The sequence below is a fragment of the Podarcis bocagei genome (assembly GCF_964188305.1).
Source record: "Podarcis bocagei genome assembly, chromosome: 15".
NCBI lineage: Eukaryota > Metazoa > Chordata > Lepidosauria > Squamata > Lacertidae > Podarcis > Podarcis bocagei.
In genome coordinates this window covers 40,999,690-41,019,541 of record NC_138141.1, presented here as the reverse complement: position 1 = coordinate 41,019,541, position 19,852 = coordinate 40,999,690, and the positions used below count along the sequence as shown (strand labels likewise).

At 44.3% G+C, this 19,852-nt stretch overlaps 1 protein-coding gene across 7 annotated transcripts in view; it reads right to left on the bottom strand.

The window, feature by feature from the left end:
• Positions 1-19,852, bottom strand: part of BCAS3 (BCAS3 microtubule associated cell migration factor) — a 470,437-nt gene that overhangs the window by 375,162 nt on the left and 75,423 nt on the right. For all 7 annotated transcript variants that reach the window (XM_081172929.1, XM_081172926.1, XM_081172924.1 and 4 more), the window contains 2 exons: positions 18,106-18,189; positions 9,647-9,817 (listed from right to left, as the gene is read on the bottom strand). In XM_081172929.1, coding sequence (XP_081029055.1) covers positions 9,647-9,817; positions 18,106-18,189 — 255 coding nt within the window. The remainder of the gene's footprint in view (positions 1-9,646; positions 9,818-18,105; positions 18,190-19,852) is intronic.

The window sequence follows — 19,852 nt, the reverse complement described above, 5'->3', positions numbered from 1 at the left end:
GAGTGCATTGGATTGCAATGCCTCATTTGATCTGTGTTTGATCTTTTCTTACTGTATGCTGGAGCGGGTTGTGTTGTGTCCCCACCCCACCCCGCTTAAATAAAAAACAACAGAAGGCAGACTAAACAATTTAGGAACCTAACCCAGGAATTCAAATATGGCATGAACCCTTGTAACCACAGCAGCATGTTCAACTGTATTCATCCATCCAAACGGGTCGGCGTTTGAAATTTCCTACCGCTGAGTTGTGGCCCTTACAGGTTTGCTATGTTTCGAGTTCCCATTTACGTTGTTGGCATTGTGTTGCGCACATACTCCTGAAGAGGGAAATGTGTATGTGGATCAACTGAACGAAGCTGAAATAATAGACAATACAAAGAGCCATTCCCCTAGCTTTAATGGTGCCCTTTAAACCAATCTTTAAAGACATCTCTAGCCTGGTAGCCAGAGGCAGCAAGAAATTTCACGCAGGTGAATGAGAAGGCTGGGGGAGAAAGGGAGAGAGGACTCCTTAAAAGAAGGCCTGGACTGAAAAACTGCCTTCTGTACAGACCCTATTGTGTGCTGAGATCGGCAGAGTGGGCCCACTTGGTGGTTCCTCCGCTCTCAGAAGGCCAGGGCCTTCTCTGTGGCGGCCCCTAAACTGTGGAGCTCCCTCCTCATAGAGCTGCATTTGGCACTTTCAATGTACAGCTTCCAGAGAAGGTCAAAGATGCACCACTATATCCTGGATTTTTTACACTTGAGCTGTATATATTTTTAGGACCCATCTCATTTTTATGATTGTAAATTGCATTTAATTGTTTTTAATGTTGTGCTTTAATTTTGCAACCCATCCAGGGACCTTAGAATGAAGGATGGGCAATAGATAGATAGATAAAAAGTAAGTATTTATCCTTCTGCTTTTTTTGCAGCACCAAATTGTGTGTTTTTTTAATTGTGAAGCCCTCATCTGTCCAATCTGACAGAGCCAATATAATGTCAGCTTCAAATTTTTTAAGATGCTCAGCAGCAATAATGGGTGGAGAAAAAAGAACTCTGAAAGAAAAACAATGAGCACCTCAAAACATTTATAGCTAAGGTCAAACATCAGTAGGGAGAAGGAGGAGGGGGAAGCTAAATGTGATAAATCTGCAACGTTAACAGCTGCTTCCCTTTTAATAGAATCCAGCGTAAACTCAGAGCAGCCTTTGGCTTGGCTCGAGCCATTAATCTGCGACAAAAATGTCTTCTTGAGAAAAAGCAGAGCCCCTTTAATAAAAGTTAAGGCAGACAGTATTGGGTTCAGAGGGAATCCTGTTGCTTTTTTATATATAAAGAGAATTATTCAATAATAAGTGCAGATAGAAAGCACACACAGAAAAAAAATGCAGGGGAAGTCAACACTCAGGGTAGCAGACTGCGTTATCTGCAAAAAGAGAGTTTTGCTGTAAATAAACACTGGCGACAACATGGGCTAATGAAAGTCTACATGGTAGGTTTAAGTTTTATTGTTGGGAGGTCATTTATTTGTTAAGTTCTTGGCCTGGGGCCCATGGATGGCTTTTCTCATAGAGTCTTGATACTTGATAAGCATCTTTCATTGGCCATGGTTTTTTTTTCCTTTTTAAAAAATCAAATCCTTAAAGTGAATGAAAATTAACTTTGCATGTTGCTGCTATTGGCCATGCCTCTCTTCCCTCACCATATTTTATTGTCTTCTATATTACAATACACTAATAAAGGGATTTGCGGGGCAGTGGGGCAGTTGCACAGAAAAGTGCCAAAACCCTGGATCCAGAAAAGCCCATTTATGCATATGGCTTTTCCAACAGCGTATTCTTTGCATACAGTTAGAAGCTCTGCTTTCACACGAAAAGCAAAACTTGGCAGGATTTGAAATAAAGAGGAACCTTCAATGTTTGCTTCTCTGCTTATTAAATCTATGTACCACCCTTTCTCCTCAAAGGGTGCCCAAGGCAGCTAGTAACATTAAATTTGATAGGGCCATACTCAAAACAATAATTAAAGCGATTCTTTAAATCTGCAGTGCCCCGAATGTTCCTAGCCCCTTCCAGGTGCCTGGACAAATACCTATGTGGATTTTGCCTGCAGGGTAAGTTTATCAATGGCTATGAGCCATCATGGCGATGGTTTACCTCCACTGTTAGAGGCAATATGCCTATGGATGCCTGTTGTTGGGAAAGTCAGGGGGAGAGGGTTGCTGTTACACTCGGGTCCTGATTGGGGGCTTCCCATTGGGGCACCTGGCTGGCCACTGTGAGAACAGGATGCTGTGCTAAATGGACCACTGGCCTGATCCAACCGGGCTCTTACTGCATTCTTAACATGGGCAGGGAAGGGGCCTGGCAGATCTCCCCAACAGGAGGGAGTTTGCCCCCCAAAAGGACATCTGTGACTAGGCAACCGTTGTCTAACACACTTCTGGAAAGGGGGGCTGGATTTTAAACCCTCAGTCACTTTAAAGCACCAGGCAGGGCTCTTTGCAAGGACTTTGTGACTTCAAAGCACCCAAACACATCACTGTGACATCAGGTGATTGACAGCTGGGCGGCCACAGAGGCCAGAAGCTCTTTCTCCTTGCTAACCACAAGCTGTAGCCGAGGTTTGCTCTTTGTGGAGCAGAAAAGCAGTCAAGAGGAGTCCACGTGGTCCACATCAACCACAGGTTGGCTCACCATGGCATGTGAACAAGGTTCGTTACGAAGCTTCTAAACCGGCCACATGAATACCGGGACCTTGGCCTTCTGGTCAACAGGACAGCATCATCCAATCACTGCACATCGATTTCTGCACTCTGCTCTGCACTGAGTTACAGTGCATTCCTCTGCCTTAAATTTCAGTCAGTGACAGGTGGCAGAGGGGATGGCTTGGAGAATACACCCTCCAGGCCTGGGTTCGAGTACCTAGCCTTAGCAAGTGTAGGTCTATGCATGCTTTGACTTACTGGATCAAGGCAGACTTCCCCAACTTGGTGCTCTCCAGATGTTTTTGACTATTAGCTCCCATCAGCCCTGAAGACTCTGTTGGCTGGGACTTATGGGAGTCGTAGTCCAAAACATCTGGAGAGCACTAAGTTGGGGGAGGCTGGGTTAGGGCAACTATTGCAATAAAAAAAATTGCTCCTTTTTCTTTCTGTTACCATGCATTCTCCATCAGCTATACAAGACATTTAGCAGGTTTAAAGTGAGGCCCAAAACTGCAAGGCTTTTGAGAAAGGTCATTATTTCAGACCAACTCTGGGTGGTCCCACCCAATGAATTAATTAAGTCAAAAATCAAAAGGTCAAAAGAAAACATCAGTCCAGCCACTAAAAGTTTATGCGTTTAATTTCAATTAGGGGAAGGGGGGGGCAGAAAAAGAGGAAATCTGTATATCTTTGTTTTCACTCATTTCAACTAATTGATGGCTCCAAAGAAACGACCATTACATCTAACTGAAAAGTTTGCTAACACTTCATTAAAAGGAAGTTTAAACAAGCTCACAAACCTTGTTAATGTATTTGGGTTGACCACAAAGTTGTTTGGGCTTCTCGGTAATTATTTTTATTCAGCTTTCAAATATAAACACAACAGCCAAGTCCAATAATTCAAATATATATATATATAACCTGATGCTACAGTTCTGTTTCAAAAACTACCACTGTTGGGGGCTGACTACGTAAACTGCTACCACAAGCAATTTTTCACAAAAAGGTGTCTGTGCTGAGAAAAGTTCATTAAAATATTTTCCGTCCAACAGGTTCCACAGCCTGAAGAGCAAAAGCAAACCTTTATTCCCCCATATACTATATGGTCTCTAAGTAAGCTTTTCAGGGTACACAAGTCACAAGTAAAGGTACCCCTGCCAGCAAAGTATTGGAAGACACAAGATTTACCCACTCTGGAAGAATGGCAGATGAAGGTGATGGACTATATGGAACTGGCGGAAATGACTGGCAGAATCCGAGACCAGGGAGAAGAGTCGGTGGAAGAAGACTGGAAGAAATTTAAATACTAACTACAGAAATACTGCAAAATTAATGAATGTTAGAATGATGTTGGATTGAAGTTAAGTGGTTTTTAGCAGCAATGTTATAAAGGAATATGTAAAAATGGATTGTTAACAGGTGATAATCTAAAGTTATAATAAAGATAAAAGATTATAATAAGATAAAAGATAAAGTTATAATAAAGGTAAAAGATTAAGATAAAATCAAAGAGGAAAAGGATTTGCTGAATTAACTAAATTGAACTGGAATACAAAAAAGGGAGGTGTGAGGAGGTCAGGGAAACAAGCAAATGAAAGATAAGACATGGAAAGACTGATCTGTTTTTAACTGTTTTTACCTTGTATTTTCATTTTCTCTCTTTTTTTTCTTTCTTTTCTTTTTCTTATTTTTGTAATTTGTTGAAACTTTAATAAATATCTTTTTTTTTTAAAAAAAGTAAAGGTACCCCTGCCCATACGGGCCAGTCGTGTCCGACTCTAGGGTTGTGTGCCCATCTCACTTAAGAGGCCGGGGACCAGCGCTGTCCGGAGACACCTCCGGGTCACGTGGCCAGTGTGACGAAGCTGCTCTGGCGAGCCAGCACCAGCGCAGCACACGGCAACGCCGTTTACCTTCCCGCTATAAAGCGGTACCTATTTATCTACTTGCACTTAGGGGTGCTTTCGAACTGCTAGGTGGGCAGGAGCTGGGACCGAAAGACGGGAGCTAACCCCACCGCGGGGATTCGAACCACCGACCATGCGATCGGCAAGCCCTAGGCGCTGAGGTTTTACCCACAGCGCCACCCGCGTCCCTCACAAGTCACAAGAACTGGGTTCAAATCTCAGATATGCAGGGACATTTTCCAAGTAACCTAAATCTCTCTGAACTTGCTCTTCCAGAATTGTTGTGAGAACAAGAGGGGATAGTCCACGACTGCAAGTACCATAGCGCACATTTAAAGCACATGACTTCCCCCAAATAATCATGGGAACTGCCGTTTGCTATGTGTGCTGGGAATTGAAGCTCTGTGGGCGTGTCAACTGCAGCTCCCAGGATTCTTTGGGGAAAGCTGTGTGCTGTAGAATGCATGGTGTGCATGCAGCCACTCTCCTGGTAACCAGAGGTGAGAAGGAATTGCATGCAGATTCCCTCCAGTACTGGGGGCAGGAACCCTCTGAATGCCAGCTGATGAGAATCACAAGTGGGCAGCGGGCTGTTGCACTCAAGCCCTGCTTATGGGCTTTCCATTCTGGCTGGCCATTCTGAGAACAGGATGCTAGATTAGATGGGCCTTTGAGCTGATCCAGCAGTCAGGCTCCTTTTAGGTTCTTATGGACTCTATTATTGGCCCGTCATAAGCCGCTGGCCACACAGGAGACATGACAACAGGCTGGTGTGAGACCTGAGGGACCGAGAAAGCAAAAACTGCAGGCAGAATACCTTTTCCTTTTATGAAGATCATGCTGCAAAACACTGAGGCCCACCCTCACCACTGGAAAAGTTCTAAATTGTTAATTCCAACAGTGTTTCAAGATCCCCGGGCTCAAAAGAACAAGGGCTGGCATGTTATTCCTGGCTTGGAATAGTCCAAGCACAGAGCCTGTAGTTATTCTGTGATACTTCAGGGGCATCAGACAAAAAAACAACAACCTGGAACCCTCAACTTAGCAATAATGCCTTACTTATATTTCACCATGTACTTGAATAACTCAAGCGCTTTTCTTTTTACACCTATACACAACACTCACACACTACAAAACCCCCAAAGTTTTTCACCAAATCCATTAAGCAGGCTGGCTCACGATTGCTATAAAGATCAGAGGCCAAGTTCATTACAGACAAAAATCCTCTAAATCATATATAAGGCAACTTAAAAACCTAAGATAAATCATTTTATTACTAAAGCTATTGCTGGAGGAGTCTGGGAGCAGACACTGAACGTCAGAAATAATGACTGCATTAAAAAAGGCTTCATGAGAAATTTATGAAGTAGAATTTCTTTCTGCCTTCTCTGCTCCCCCACCCCACCCCTGGCCCATTCTCCTGGCACTGTAGGAAAAGCCAAGAAAATATTTTCCAGGAAAGCATAATAAACTCTGAATGGATCAACAACCTTATACTGAGATAATTGAACCTTATAAAAACTTAAAATGAAATATTTGGGGTTTCCCCCACCACCTTTTGGGTTTCGTGTTATTTTGCATTTAAGTAGGTCCTTGGAGGTCAAACGAAGAAAGTATTTCTTTGAACCGGTTTCTTAAGGAACAGGCTCCAAGCAACACGTTTGAAGCTGGAAAAACAATTGTTATTTTAGAAAAATTAGGGGGTGTGGGAAGGAGAAGGACTATCGGCATAGTGAGTCGCACACAATATGGTTTAAACTGAAGTGCAGGAGAGCCAGATTTGTTCTGCACACCAGTAAGTAGAGTAGCACTCCCCCAACACCATTCCTTTTCGTTGTTGCTTGATCACAATTGCCATCATCCTTGGCCATGAGGCTGATGGAAGTTGGAGTCCCAACAGCATTTGGTGGGCACCAGGTTGGGGGGGGGGAAAGGGGTTAGAGTATTGACCTAGACCAAGGAGACCCAAGTTGAAATTCTCACCCAGCCATGAAGCTCACTTGGTAACCTTGAGTAAGTCCCTACCTCTGCCTATTCACAGGATGGTTGAGAGAATAAAACTGAAGGCAGAAGCAGTAAACCATGAACTGTATTCCTCCTGAAACCCTTGTTGGCTCAAAATACAGAGGCAGAGCCTCTTACTTGGAAGAAAGAGACCTTTACTTAGGCAAGTAACCATACATGCTTAGCAACAGGCACAGCGTTTAAGAGTCATGATCTGAGAGTTTAGGAGCAGGGCAAGAAGTTCGAACTGGATGGAAGCAATGAAGATGTCCCAACAAGTTTCCCCATCCCTCATTTGAAGACGAGGTGTGGCATGCTCACTTGCAGGAATGTCAAGTTTGCAAGCGTGTGTTCCGTCTGAGTGAGGTGGGTCTCCCCCATCTGCAAAGGCATTGCCTGGTTCTAGATGACAAAGCCTGTATCCTCCTGCTCAGCCTCCTGTTCAGGCTCCCCCATCAGATGAATAAATCCCTTCCCAACCTCCACTGAGACACTCTGCTCTGCAGGAAGGTCAGAGGATAGAGCAGGCACTGTTGTTCCCCATTCCAAAGTGTCTGCCTCCAACCTAGGTTCCCACCATTCCTCCTGCTCCTGCTCCTGCTCCGACAGTAATGTGGGGCTCATGACTGGTAAGATATAAATGCTATAAACAATAATTAATAAATCTGGTGCAGCTACCTAGGTCCTGACAGCTTCTGGGAGAGATTACTGCAATGCATGGTATTTGGAGCTGCTTGTGAAGACTGTTCAGAAACTTCAGATAGTTAAGCTGTGAAGCTGTTAACTGGTATAGATGCTCATGCCCCACATACTGGTTCCACATGCTACAGGCAGTGAGGCTCATTCCAAACAGTGAAGTCTGCTATCTTATGGTGGGATAACTTACTTTTTCTAGTTCATCTTTCACCCCACCCAAAAATAAAAATAAAACCTGCTCTTTTCCAATGCAGAGAAAACAGAATGTTGCATCCACTAGGCACTGTATAGGAATGGTGGGTGGGGAGGGGAGGGGTGTTCTCAGACAATAATATTTGGCAAAATAACAGAACACAAGAAGATCAGGTCAGCTGCCCATCTGCTCTCACAGTGCCCAACCAGATGTCTTAGTGGGAAGACGGCAAACAGGACCTGAGTGCAACAGTGCTCTACTGTCCTGCAACTTCCAACAAATTGTTATTGAGAAGCATGCTGTCTAAGAGTTGGAGGCAGAACACAGCCATCAAGGTTGGTAGCCATGGATAGGTATATCCTCCATGAATCTGCCTAATCCTCTTTTAAAGCTATGCAAGTTGACTATCGGTGCCTCTTGTGGGAGGAAATTCCATAATTTGACTATGTGCTATGTGAAGGACTTTTTTGTTGTTGGTTCTGAATCTTCCACCATTCAGCACTGGATGGTTCCAATATCAATGCACTTTATCTATAGATACTTGCTAGAAAAGAAGTTAAATGCCCATGAGAAGTCAGCAAGCAGGGCCTGAGTGCAACAGTGCTCTCGCTGCCTGCAGTTTCCAGCAACTGGTATTCAGAGGCATACTGGTCTCGAATAATGGAGGGAGACCATAGCCATTGTGGCTAGATGCCATTGATGGAAGCACTGCCAGCACAGTGCTGTTTACCTACTATCAACTGGAAAATGTTATTTTTATTTTTAATAATCTTTTATTAAGTTTTATCAATAGAAAAGTTCAGAAAAATACAAAAACACAACTGGAAAATGTTGGAGGTTAGTGCAAACATTTAGGATCACTGGCAAGTTACTCCTTAGGACTCTTCTTACTCAGTATTGCAATAGTTAAAGCCTGCCAATGAGGCCCTCTAAGAAGCAACACAATCTCAACCTCTCTCTCTCTCTCTTAGCAGTTGCTTTGGGCCCTCGGGTGGTCCCACTCCATTACGGATTCATCATTGCAATCAGGCCATACCCACATCACACAAGTGGTCATCCCCAATCAACATCAGTGTCGGGCAATTACAAGAAAGATGTGGAGCGACACTTCACACTTGGCACTGTCAAAAGTGTCACTTAGCTGAGTCCTCTTCAGCTGCACGAGAGCTGGCTTTCATTCATTCCCAATTAGCAGTTCCCGTTCAATAAATCCATTCCACCCACAAATAATCTTAGCCCCCGTGGGGGTGGGGTGGGTAGGTTGGAAAACAGGGGGGAGCTCAAAACAAAACAGGGCTATATTTTGCATCAGTTGTTACAAAAATCATCAAATAAGCTGAGGGTTCAGGGTGGAACTAGACACAACAGGTATCACAGGGTTGCCACAGCAAACAGCCATCTCGTGTCGAGTCTTCCACTGTTCCTCCATCATTACTTGCCAGTGTTATGTCTTTGTCCTGCTGGCAGCAGTCAACAATGTGGTGAGAAGGAACCAGCGCAACTTGATGACATCACAAGCATCATAACAAAGGTGCACCTACCTAAACATTCCAGGAAACTCAACTTGCAGCTGCCCCATATTACTGGTGATGGGAACTGATTTATTACATTTATATCCCACCCTTCCTACAAAGAAGCCCAGGGCACCAAATGCACAAACAATATAATCTAAAAACCATTCCAACACAAGAGGTAGGCTGGGAAAGCTCTCTACTTAAAAGGGGAAGGTGTTCAAGGAGGTGCCAGAAAGACGGGAGAGCACTCCAAAAAGTAGGTGCCACCGTGCTAGAGGCCTGCTACAAATATGGTGCAGAATGGGCCTCCTGGTAAGATGGTACCTGCAGGAGGCCATCACCCGCAGAATGCAGTGATCAGCTGGAGCACATAGCAACCACTCCATCTTGTTCAGTCTTCTGTGTGTAGCGGTTTTCAGGCCCTGGGAAAGCCTGGGAGGTGGAGCAGAGGGGAGATGCTCCCAGAGGCTCCTTTGCCTGCCCTTTAGCCACACCTTTGCTTTAGATGGCAGATTGGGAAGGGCAGTGAACCTCTGCACCAAAAAAGGCACCAGACCCATGTGCTAAAGAGGAAAAGTTCCAACAGTGAAAGTTTTTAGACTCATGTTTTTACTTTGTTTTGCTCATCTGGATATGTTCTTACCTGGCCTTCTCCAACCGTCTCAGTATCGATAACCGTGACAATCCCGGGAACCAAGGGACTGCGTCGGGTATTGCTGTGAGCTAAGATTTCTTCTTCTGTCGCTCCTGATGGCAAAGTGCCTGTCAGCTGGGTCACGACTTTCCCAACCATGGTGAGCCCGGTTTTTATGGTCTATTTAAAATGAAATAAAAAGAACAGTTAACGCAAAACTCATTTTAACCGCAGCACTTGTTTTGCCCCTTGTAAGCAAGTTACACAGCAACAGCTACTTGAGAATGAAGGTGAAGCCCTTCACACGCTGCATTTCCTGTAAAAAGCTGCACCAAAGTAAGAAAGAATAATAACGCCAGAAAATGTATACATATTCACAGAACCTATTATTTAGCTGTGTGTGTGTGTGTGTGTGTGTGTGTGTATGTGTATATATGTGTGTGTGTGTATATGTGTACATGTATAAAGAGACACGATCTCTCTTTATATATATACACATATCTACAAACACACACACACACACACACACACACACCATCTTTTCCCCTGACGGGACAGAACCTAACTACTGCAGTTCCTCCCTGGCTGGGCTGCTGCAACACACTTTGCACAGGGTTTCCTTTGAAGATAGCCGGTATAATTTTACTGTGATTTTATTACCGAGACTGAAGAGCGGATTAATAAATAAGCAGCAGTGTCAACGTAATTGAAAAGCCAGTCTGGAAGCTGTAGCTGCTGCAGAATGCATACCTGGGAGTGGGAAGAACTGAATTCAATAGGACTTACTTCTGAGTTGGAGCGCCATTGTGAAATATGGAATTTGCTCCCACAAGATGTTGGGATGGAGGGAAAGGCTACCCATGGACACTTGCCACAATGGCTATGTTCTCTGTCCACTGTCACAGGCGGCAGGCTGAACACCAGATGCTGGGAATCACAAGTGGGGAGGTCTGCTGCTGCACTCATGTTCTGCATTTGGGCTTCCCCCCTAGGCATCTGATTGGCCACTGCTGAGAACAGGACACTACTGGACTAGATCCAGCAGGGCTCTTCTGATGTCCTTCTATCTCAGCATATCACATCAGTTTGATTGGTGTACTCCTAAGTTCCCACTACCAAGAGCCTTTGGCCTGATCCTGCAGCCTCCTCTTACAGTCTTCTTATGTTAAGTTCTTATAAGCTTAAGGGCCTCTGGGAGATGCAGAAATGAGACCAGAGAAAAGGAAAAACTCATATGCGAAATGACAAAATGAAGCTCCTCATTCAAATTCCAAATGGTTGTGGTGTGCAGGGACGGGGGGGAGTACTAAGGGGGGAATCAGTTCAGATGACGGACTGGAGGACAAGCCACAAATCAATTGCAACTGCTTTGTTTAGTGCTAAAAACTCAAACTGCAGTGATTAGAAAACACATTAGTGTTCATCAATTAGTAGCCGAGCATTTGGCTTGAATTATTCATGGGGAAATGACTTACACACAAGACTCTGTTAGTGTGTTGTCAGGAAAACCTCTGAAGGGGCCAACAGAACCAGGCGCCACTGTGTATCGACGGCACCGATCCAGCCAGGAAGCCCGATTAACCTCTGAGATGCCTCAGTTGATGTACTTACCCTATTAATGCTAATGGAGATGCTACCACTTTTTTAAAAAAAAGAAGAAGAAAAAGTCGGAGCCAGCCAGGCTTCATCAAGGGAAAAGTCTTTAGGTTTTTAAAGTCTTTTAGCAATAGACATATCCTGTCATTTGTGTGTCTTGGTGTCTTATTCCTCACCCCCACCTCCAACCTCTTAAAGCTCCCCCAACAAATGGGAAGGAATAAAATCCTTAAACAACTGGCATGCCAACAATTTCTTGGAAAACACACACATACACTCCATGCAACCAGATGCAATATGCACTGCCTCAGTAGGCCTATTGACGCGATCAGTTGTCTAAGGGTAGCAACCCTAGAAATCCCTGCAGCCTCTGGTAGCATGGTGTTAGAACCAAGCTGCTTTTGTACAAGGCCTGGACTGAGAATTCACACAAGCTGCTGGGAATCTCAAGTGAGGAGAGCGATGCTGCGCTCAAGTGCTACATGTAGGCTTCTCATTGGGGCATCTGGTTGGCCACTGTGAGAACAGGACGCTGGACTAGATGGAGCTTTTGCCTTAACCATCAGTCAGGATCTTCTTGCAGAGCCTTCACACTATCACTCAGCTGCCCTTCGTTGCCCAAGACACGAGTACCATCTCTGGAGGGGAGGGTATTTTCACAACACCCAGTCCCATAATAAGCTGAACCCAAAGAATAAAGGGGGCTCTATTATCTCAAACAGAGCAGGGGAACCTGTGGCCCTCCAGAAGTTGCAGTTCTCATTAGCCCCAGTCAGCATGGCCAATGGCCAGGGGTGATGGAAGATGCAGTCTGGAAACATCTGGAGGACAAGAGCTCCCACCCACTCCTAGTCTGCCCATTCGCTTCTAGTGCCCAATTATTTCCTCCGTTCCCTCTAAGGTAAGTACATGAATTGAACTGAGTGAGAAGAACCAGTTTATTGGCCCCACCCTTTTAGCTCCCAGATTTAACCATTTAATTCGGGCACGGGAAACCTGTAGCTCTCCAGATGTTGCTGGACTCCAACTCCCATCAGCTTGAGTCAGAACAGCCAGTGTTCAGAGATGATGGAAGATGTAGTTCAACACGATCTGGAGGGCCACAGGTTCCCCAGCCCTGATCTCTGATAAAAGGGGCCTAAAAAGGAACACTTGTACAACATTATTCTTCAAGGTTCTTCTAGGGAAGGGGGGGGGAGATCCCTTTCCTACACACACATACACTGCCGTTTTCGACAAGACATTAATCACTACCGTTTTATAATCCACAAGCGATTAAACAAACGTCTGTAATTACGAGCAGATGCAATACTCCAGGCAGCAGGAAAGGAACTGCATTATAAACGCACAGTAAATTTTACATAGAGAGAGAGATATGATATAATCAAAGAGCAGGTTAGAGAAAGAGCTTCATTTAATTTATTTATGCAGACGTAAGATGCCTTGTTACTGGAGGCATACAAGCACATCGCAGGGCGTACAAGAACATTACAACTCAATCCTTTCCCCCCACCCAAGTTTCAAATGCATTCAGTACAACCATAGACTGGATTTAAAAGAAAGCTTTTTTGTCCAAGAACAGCAGCTTTGTGTCTTCTTTTCTTATCTTCCTCCAGTAACATCTAGTAACTTAAAGCATGTGACATAGCACCATAATGCAAAGAGATTCGCCATCATGCTTCACAAGGTGTTGTTTGCAGAGGGGAAGCGTGGTGGAGCGTGGTGACATTGGATCATATGCTTTGTTTCGATAGGCATTACTAGAGGAAGCAACAAAAGGCTACCCCTTGCAGTGGTGGTGGCCTGGTCAGAAGCTGCTGTCTGTTCCCACATCTGGCAAACAGGGTCACTGTGGCTTCTCAGGGGAGACTCAAGAACTAGCAACGATGCCTCGATCTGGCAAGCAAGATCACTACAGCTCAGGAATGTGTCAAGCACAACTGAACGCTCCCCTATACACACAGGGGAGAAAGGTGATTCAACGTGAGTTTAAAGGAGAACCTTTGCAGGTTTTTCATGCAAATTTCTCCTAATATACACATGTTGTATGCAAATTTGCCCAATATTAATATTTCTGCAAAGCAATTTCCACTAATATAATTAGTGGTGAATTTTGGTGAGAATCTTTTTTTAAAAATCACAAACTGATGTGGAATGTGGAGAACTGAAAAATGGAAAAATGAGAAACAGAGAGAAGTTGATTGTGTATAAGTGGGGGGATGCCAGTATTGTGGTTGCTCTGCTATTATTATCTTTAAACTAACTGTTTTCTGTAAACTACTTTAAGCAAAAGGTATTTGTGGAAAACTGAGTATATAAATGAACTATGATTAATCGATTAAATATATGACCCCTGAGTAGCTTGAGTCCATGATACCTTAAGGACTCCCTGAGCCCTTCTATCCTGGGTTAGTCAGTAAGCCCATGTGCAATGCTCCTAGTTGTCCCTCGTGCCACAGACGCCTGACGGGACTCCACTAGAAGTCAGGCATTTCATGTGGCTGATCTCATGCTGTGGAGCACTCTTCCATCAGAGATTCTGCAGGCATCCTTGCTGTTAACCTTCAGACGTATCCTAAGGACTTTTCTATGACCACAGGCCTCTACAGTTGTTCAGTTTTATTTTTTAGATGAGCCACTCATTCCTGTAGTTATTTGGTATTGCTCTGCAGTATCTTACATTGCCAACTGCCTTGACATTTTATGTGAGTGGACAGAATGTAAATACTTCAATAAATGAATAAATAAACCAGGGTTCCCCAAACTTGGGTCTCAAGCTGTTTTTGGACTACAACTCCCATCATCCCTCGCTAGCAGGACCAGCGGTCAGGGATGATGGGAATTGTAGTCCAAAAACAGCTGGATACCCAACTTTGGGAAATCCTGAAATAAACAAATAAATGAAGAAATAGCTTCAAAGGGAGATAACTCAAACTCAGGGAGAACAAGGCTATCCATGACTACTAGTCCTACTGGCTATATTCCACTTCCAGTACTGGAGGCGGAATGCCTCTGAAAACCAGTTGCTCAGAATCGCAAGTGGGGAGAGTTGCTGTTGCTGCCATCAGGCTCCCCATAGGCATCAGGTAGGCCACTGTGAGAACAGGATGCTGCATTTGATGGGCCAGTGTCTTGACCCAGGATGCGCTTCTTTTGTTCACACATGCTCACACAGTGAGCCTTTCAGTGGGGTTGCATCAGAGTGCAGAAGTGCTAAGTTTTGATCCAGACAAAATGGGTACAAGTAGGGAGGGCACTGTCCCACTTTGATCCCGCCTCTGGGCTTCACACAGGAATCATTTGGCCACTATGAGAACAGGTTGGTGGTTTAGATGGGCCCTTGGCTCGATCCAGAAAGGCTTTTCTTATGTTCCTATGTGACCAGCAGGTTGGCAAAAGCTATCTTGCATTGGATGTCACCCATGTATTTTTTGAATTGTAATATTTTAACGTATTGTGATATTTTGAACTTGTTGCAGGAGTGGTGCATAGGCTCTAGCAGCGACGGCTGATTTTCTCCCCCCTATGGTAATCTTTAACCTTTCCCATGCCATATCAGCTGTCCTCCTGATCCATTAGTGCTAATGGCCAGGCTCTCACATAAGCTGTTAGTATTCATTAAGGAGTTATCAAGTAACGAGAGAAAGCAGATGCCCGGGTGTTTTTGTTGGGGGAGGGTGTTTGAGGGTGGGGAGTGTCAAATCATTTCTGCCAGCTTGGGATTTAAAAGACACAAAGAGAGAAGTGACTACAGATGTTATTGAGTGACATGGAAACCTGGGTGTGTAGATTTGCTGTTTGACATTCAGAAGAACATCCTTCTTTTAGCCTGTCACGTCGTCAACGGAAATAAACGTAAAAGGACTTCTGTTAAAAATGCTGATAACATAACACCACTGTCTGCATTTAAAAAAAACAACAGATTTTATTTATATATTTTTAAAATGTCTGGTTTCCCATTAATGTGATGCCATGTTGTGGCATTATAGCATGGCAGCTGGCTTTGAGAAGTGGCTAACACTAAGTTCCTGGTTTCAATCTCCTCTCCACCATGAGCCACCAAAACTGGCAGTTGGGGTGGCTGAACCTGTAGATTTCATTTTTTCTCAAATATTATGTTCAGTTTTCCACACTTCCCAATCAGTTTGCATTAAAAAAACAAAAAACAGTGTGCATGAAAATTCATCAACACCTATGTGGAAATTTCTCCTAACATCATTTTTGTAGGCAGTTTTTCCTAATGTACACATTTCTGCAAAGTAATTTCCCCTAATATAATGCATTTTGGTATGCTGATTTCTCTAATGTATGCATTTTTATATCACCCCAGTATTTGCATTTTTGGACACATTGTTTGGCTGCAGGACGGCATTGCAAAATTCACAGAAGTGCCAATTTCAAAAGATGGCTGTGGTTCGTTTCATGTATGGTTTCGGTAAGTGTGAATTAGGTGGACTTTGCCTTTAAATGTGAACTGCATTGAATTTCTCCTCCATCCCTAGTCAGAAGTAGTGAGGAAGAGTTTGGATTTGATATCCCGCTTTAGCACTACCCAAAGGAATCTCAAAGCGGCTAATATTCTCCTTTCCCTTCCTCGCCCACAACAAACACTCTGTGAGGTGAGTGAGGCTGAGAGACTTCAAAGAAGTGTGACTGGCCCAAGGTCACCCAGCAGCTGCAGGTGGAGGAGCAGGGAAGCAAACTTGGTTCCCCAGATTATGAGTCTACCGCTCTTAACCACTACACCGCACTGCCTCCTGGCTTTCCCCAGAAACTGGGACAAAATGAGAATATGCTTTCACAATTCCTATTCTGCTGGAACTCAGGGAAGAGTAAAGGGTAACAGCCTCTGGAAGCACTTTGAGGCTTCTGAGCATCTCCCAGCCTAGAACCTGAATTCTCCCCTCCCTGAATAATCTCGTCATAGGGCATGGAGGAAAGGAAGAGGAATGGGAAAATAAAGCTAGCTACCAAAAAGGGGGGGGGGTTGTACTCAGTGGTAGAGCATTTTTTCTGCATCCAGAAGGTCCCAGGTTCAATCGTCAGCGTCTGCAGGTAGGACTGGGAGATGCCCTTTGTCTGAAACCCTGGAGGGCTGCTGCTGTGCTAGATGGTCCAATGGTGTGATTCAGAATAAGGCAGCTTCCTATGTTCCTAATACCCAGCTGATCCATCTGTTCCTGCTTCTCTAGATGGCAGCTAAGGCACCCTTATTTAAACATGCAAGTGGCAATCTAAAAATGAATAGTTTTGTTGTTGTTTTAAAGAATAGCCAAGTATATATGACAGTATGATGCTGCTGATAAAATTAAGAAAGGGAAAAAGGATACTGCTTTTCCTTCCCAGTAACAGTGAAGAACTTGACAGACTACACAAGTTCAACACAATATCCCCACCCACAACTCAAAGGAAGGGAGGTCGACATTTGCCCTGAGCAATACAAAACCTGTGATTTTTCTCCCCATTTATCCGTGGCTCCATTGGCATTGGCAGTCATCATTATGGGACACACATTTCTTTTCCTTTTTAAGGTTTTATTTGTTTTTCCTAAGGAAATTGCATGACCTCTGCCTCCCTTTGTGGGTTTCTCTGGAGTTGTTGTTTTGTTGAGGTCAGCCAGGCCTCTCCAATTGAAAACTCCCTTTCTGATCCCTCTTCTTCAAAACCACCATGTTTTCTCTCGCAAAGTGAGAAGCTGGCAAGTTATAATCAGTAGAGCCTGCGAGAGCCAAGCATTTGCTGACCAACACTGCAATTTTGTTTTTGTTGTTAGTGAAAACAGAATGTACATAGGAATGCACATATGTCACAGCACTAGGGTGCAGCAATCGGTGTAGACAGATTTCGTATTCTTTAAACCAAGTTGCTAGTCCTTATAGCAGTAAAAACTCTTATATTCTCTGTCAACATTTACACTTCTTTATTTATAAAGGTAAAGGTAAAGGGACCCCTGACCATTAGGTCCAGTTGTGACCGACTCTGGGGTTGCGGTGCTCATCTCGCTCTATAGGCCAAGGGAGCCGGCGTTTGTCCGCAGACAGCTTCCGGGTCATGTGGCCAGCATGACTAAGCCGCTTCTGGTGAACCAGAGCAGCACACGGAAACGCCGTTTACCTTCCCGCCGGAGTGATACCTATTTATCTACTTGCACTTTGACGTGCTTTCGAACTGCTAGGTTGGCAGGAGCTGGGACTGAGCAACGGGAGCTCACCCCATTGCGGGGATTCGAACCACCGACCTTCTGATCGGCAAGTCCTAGGCTCTGTTGTTTAACCCACAGCGCCACCTGCGTCCCTTTCTTTATTTATACTTGTTCATTAATATATCCCACTCTTTCTCCAAGGAGCTCAGAGTGGCTTACACGACTCCCTCTCCACATTGCATCCCCACAAAAACCCCGTGTGATAACAGCCTGAGAGCTGCTTTACCCAATGAACTTCATGGGTGACCAGGTTGGCAGGTAGGGAATGACCTCTTGTTATCCCCCAAGCAAGCCTTTGAAATAAGTTATTATCAGAGTTCAAGGACACACGCCAGCCAGGCAAAAACACTCAAGGAGGATGTGAAGAAGGATCAGTGAGGGGTATGTCCTGGAGAGACATCCAAGGGCCAGACAGAAAGGTCCTGGGGGCCACTTTTGGCCTCTGGGCCTGATGTTCCTCACTCCTGGGCTACAGCAAGTTTCAGTATTTTTAAAAGAAATTTCAGAATCTGTTTTCGGGGCGGGGCGGACTGTTGCTCTTGTATATTTGTTTTATCCTATGCACCATTCTGAAAACCTGATCTGCGTTTTAAAAAAATGTTTCAAATCCATCAATTAAAATGAAAAACGACGGCATGAGCCCAACCCCAGTGGCTGCTGACATACTCACTTTGGCTGCACTGATGACTGTGGCAGTGTATGACTGGATGTTGTCTCCACAGGCCCCACCCCGAGACTGATGGCACCGGATCAGCTGAGAAGAAAGAGGGAGAGCGCCAGTGTCACTCCTAGTCAATTGCACAGTCAGTTCTGACACGTTTAGATGCCTCTTGCGGGCATAGGATCCTTCCCTGGACTCCTTGTTTCATACAGATCGCGCAAAAACAAACAGCCCCCAAAACCTCAAGAAACTCTTAACCTTTTTCTCCTCTCCCCCTTTTAAAATAATCTTTTGTTGTTGTTTTTTTTTATAAAATTTTTATTGGTTTTACAAAATTTTAAACAACAAACAAACACTTAAAAAGAAAAACAAACATACATGTATAGTTTCATCCCCTATTTTCATAAACCTCTTTTCTCAGACTTCCCCATACCCCCCCTTTCTGCATCCCAATGTCCATATTTTTATAGCAACTCCCAACTGTTACTCTCCACCTCTGTCATCTTAGTCCTCTCTATATTCTGGCCTTATGTCACTGTATCCCTTTGTTTCTGGAAACCGGAACACTTTAACATTCATTAACTTTGTAGTAGTCCTTAAGATAGCTTTTAAATTTTCTCCACTCTTCTTCCACCGTCTCTATTCGTTGATCACGGATTCTGCCTGTCAACTCGGCCAATGTCATATAGTCCATCACTTTCATCTGCCATTCTTCCAGAGTGGGTAAATCTTGTGTCTTCCAGTACTTTGCGATGAGTATTCTTGCTGCTGTTGTAGCGTACATAAAAAGAGTTCTATCCCTCTTTGACACCAATTGGCCGACAATGCCCAAGAGAACTCTGGTTTCTCTTCAGATCGTATAAATCTTTCGCCTTTTACTTTGGGCATTAAAATAATCTTTTGGGTGCCACCCAGACTGTCATGTACTCTGCCTTTTATATATGTGTGTGTGTATTGTGTGTACACACACACAATAACTTTAGAATGGGGAAATTAGTGAGAGGGAAAAGATACAAAGCTGGCAGCCCTCCCACAACATAAATCTGAGAGCCTATAAGTGAGACTCAGATCCATGACAACTTGAAGCCGTTGGCATGCCAAGGACAGAAGGGTGCAGCATATTCTGAAATATATAGATATTATTGAGGGTTTAGAAAGGGTAAGCTTGTGAAAAAGCACCATGGCTCACTAATATATTTAGACACAGAGCCATCTTTAGCATATGTGCCGCCAGGGTGCAAAGATCTGCCCAGCGCCCGTGAACTTTTTGTGGGAGGGGGAAAGCCAAAGTTGTTGACCTTGGGGGGGGGCAAACTCAAAAAAATTGGGGGGGAGTTGCTCACCTATAACAACAACGCAGGGAAAAAACTGCTTTTGTTTCCTGACTCATCAGGAATATTTGATGCTATGGAGTAACAGAGCGACAGAGGAGGGGGGCGGGGACTTTGGCTCCATTGCTTTTCACTGCCACCGATCAAGAGGGACTGGTATACTACAGTACGTATACATTTGGCGCCCACCAAAATTTGGCGCCTAGGTGCACCACACCCCTTGCACCTCTGGGTAAAGACAGCCCTGTTTAGACATATAGCTAAAAAGATATTTTGATTTAACAGGGGATTGGGCAGGAGAAGCAAGTTGGGTTGAAGCATTGACTCATTTGCACTGAGCTCGCACAGGTCCTTACATGGCTCCGTCCACATACAAGAGGAAAGCACCAGCAGGAATCCCAAGGAAATATTGGCGGAAGAGGGAA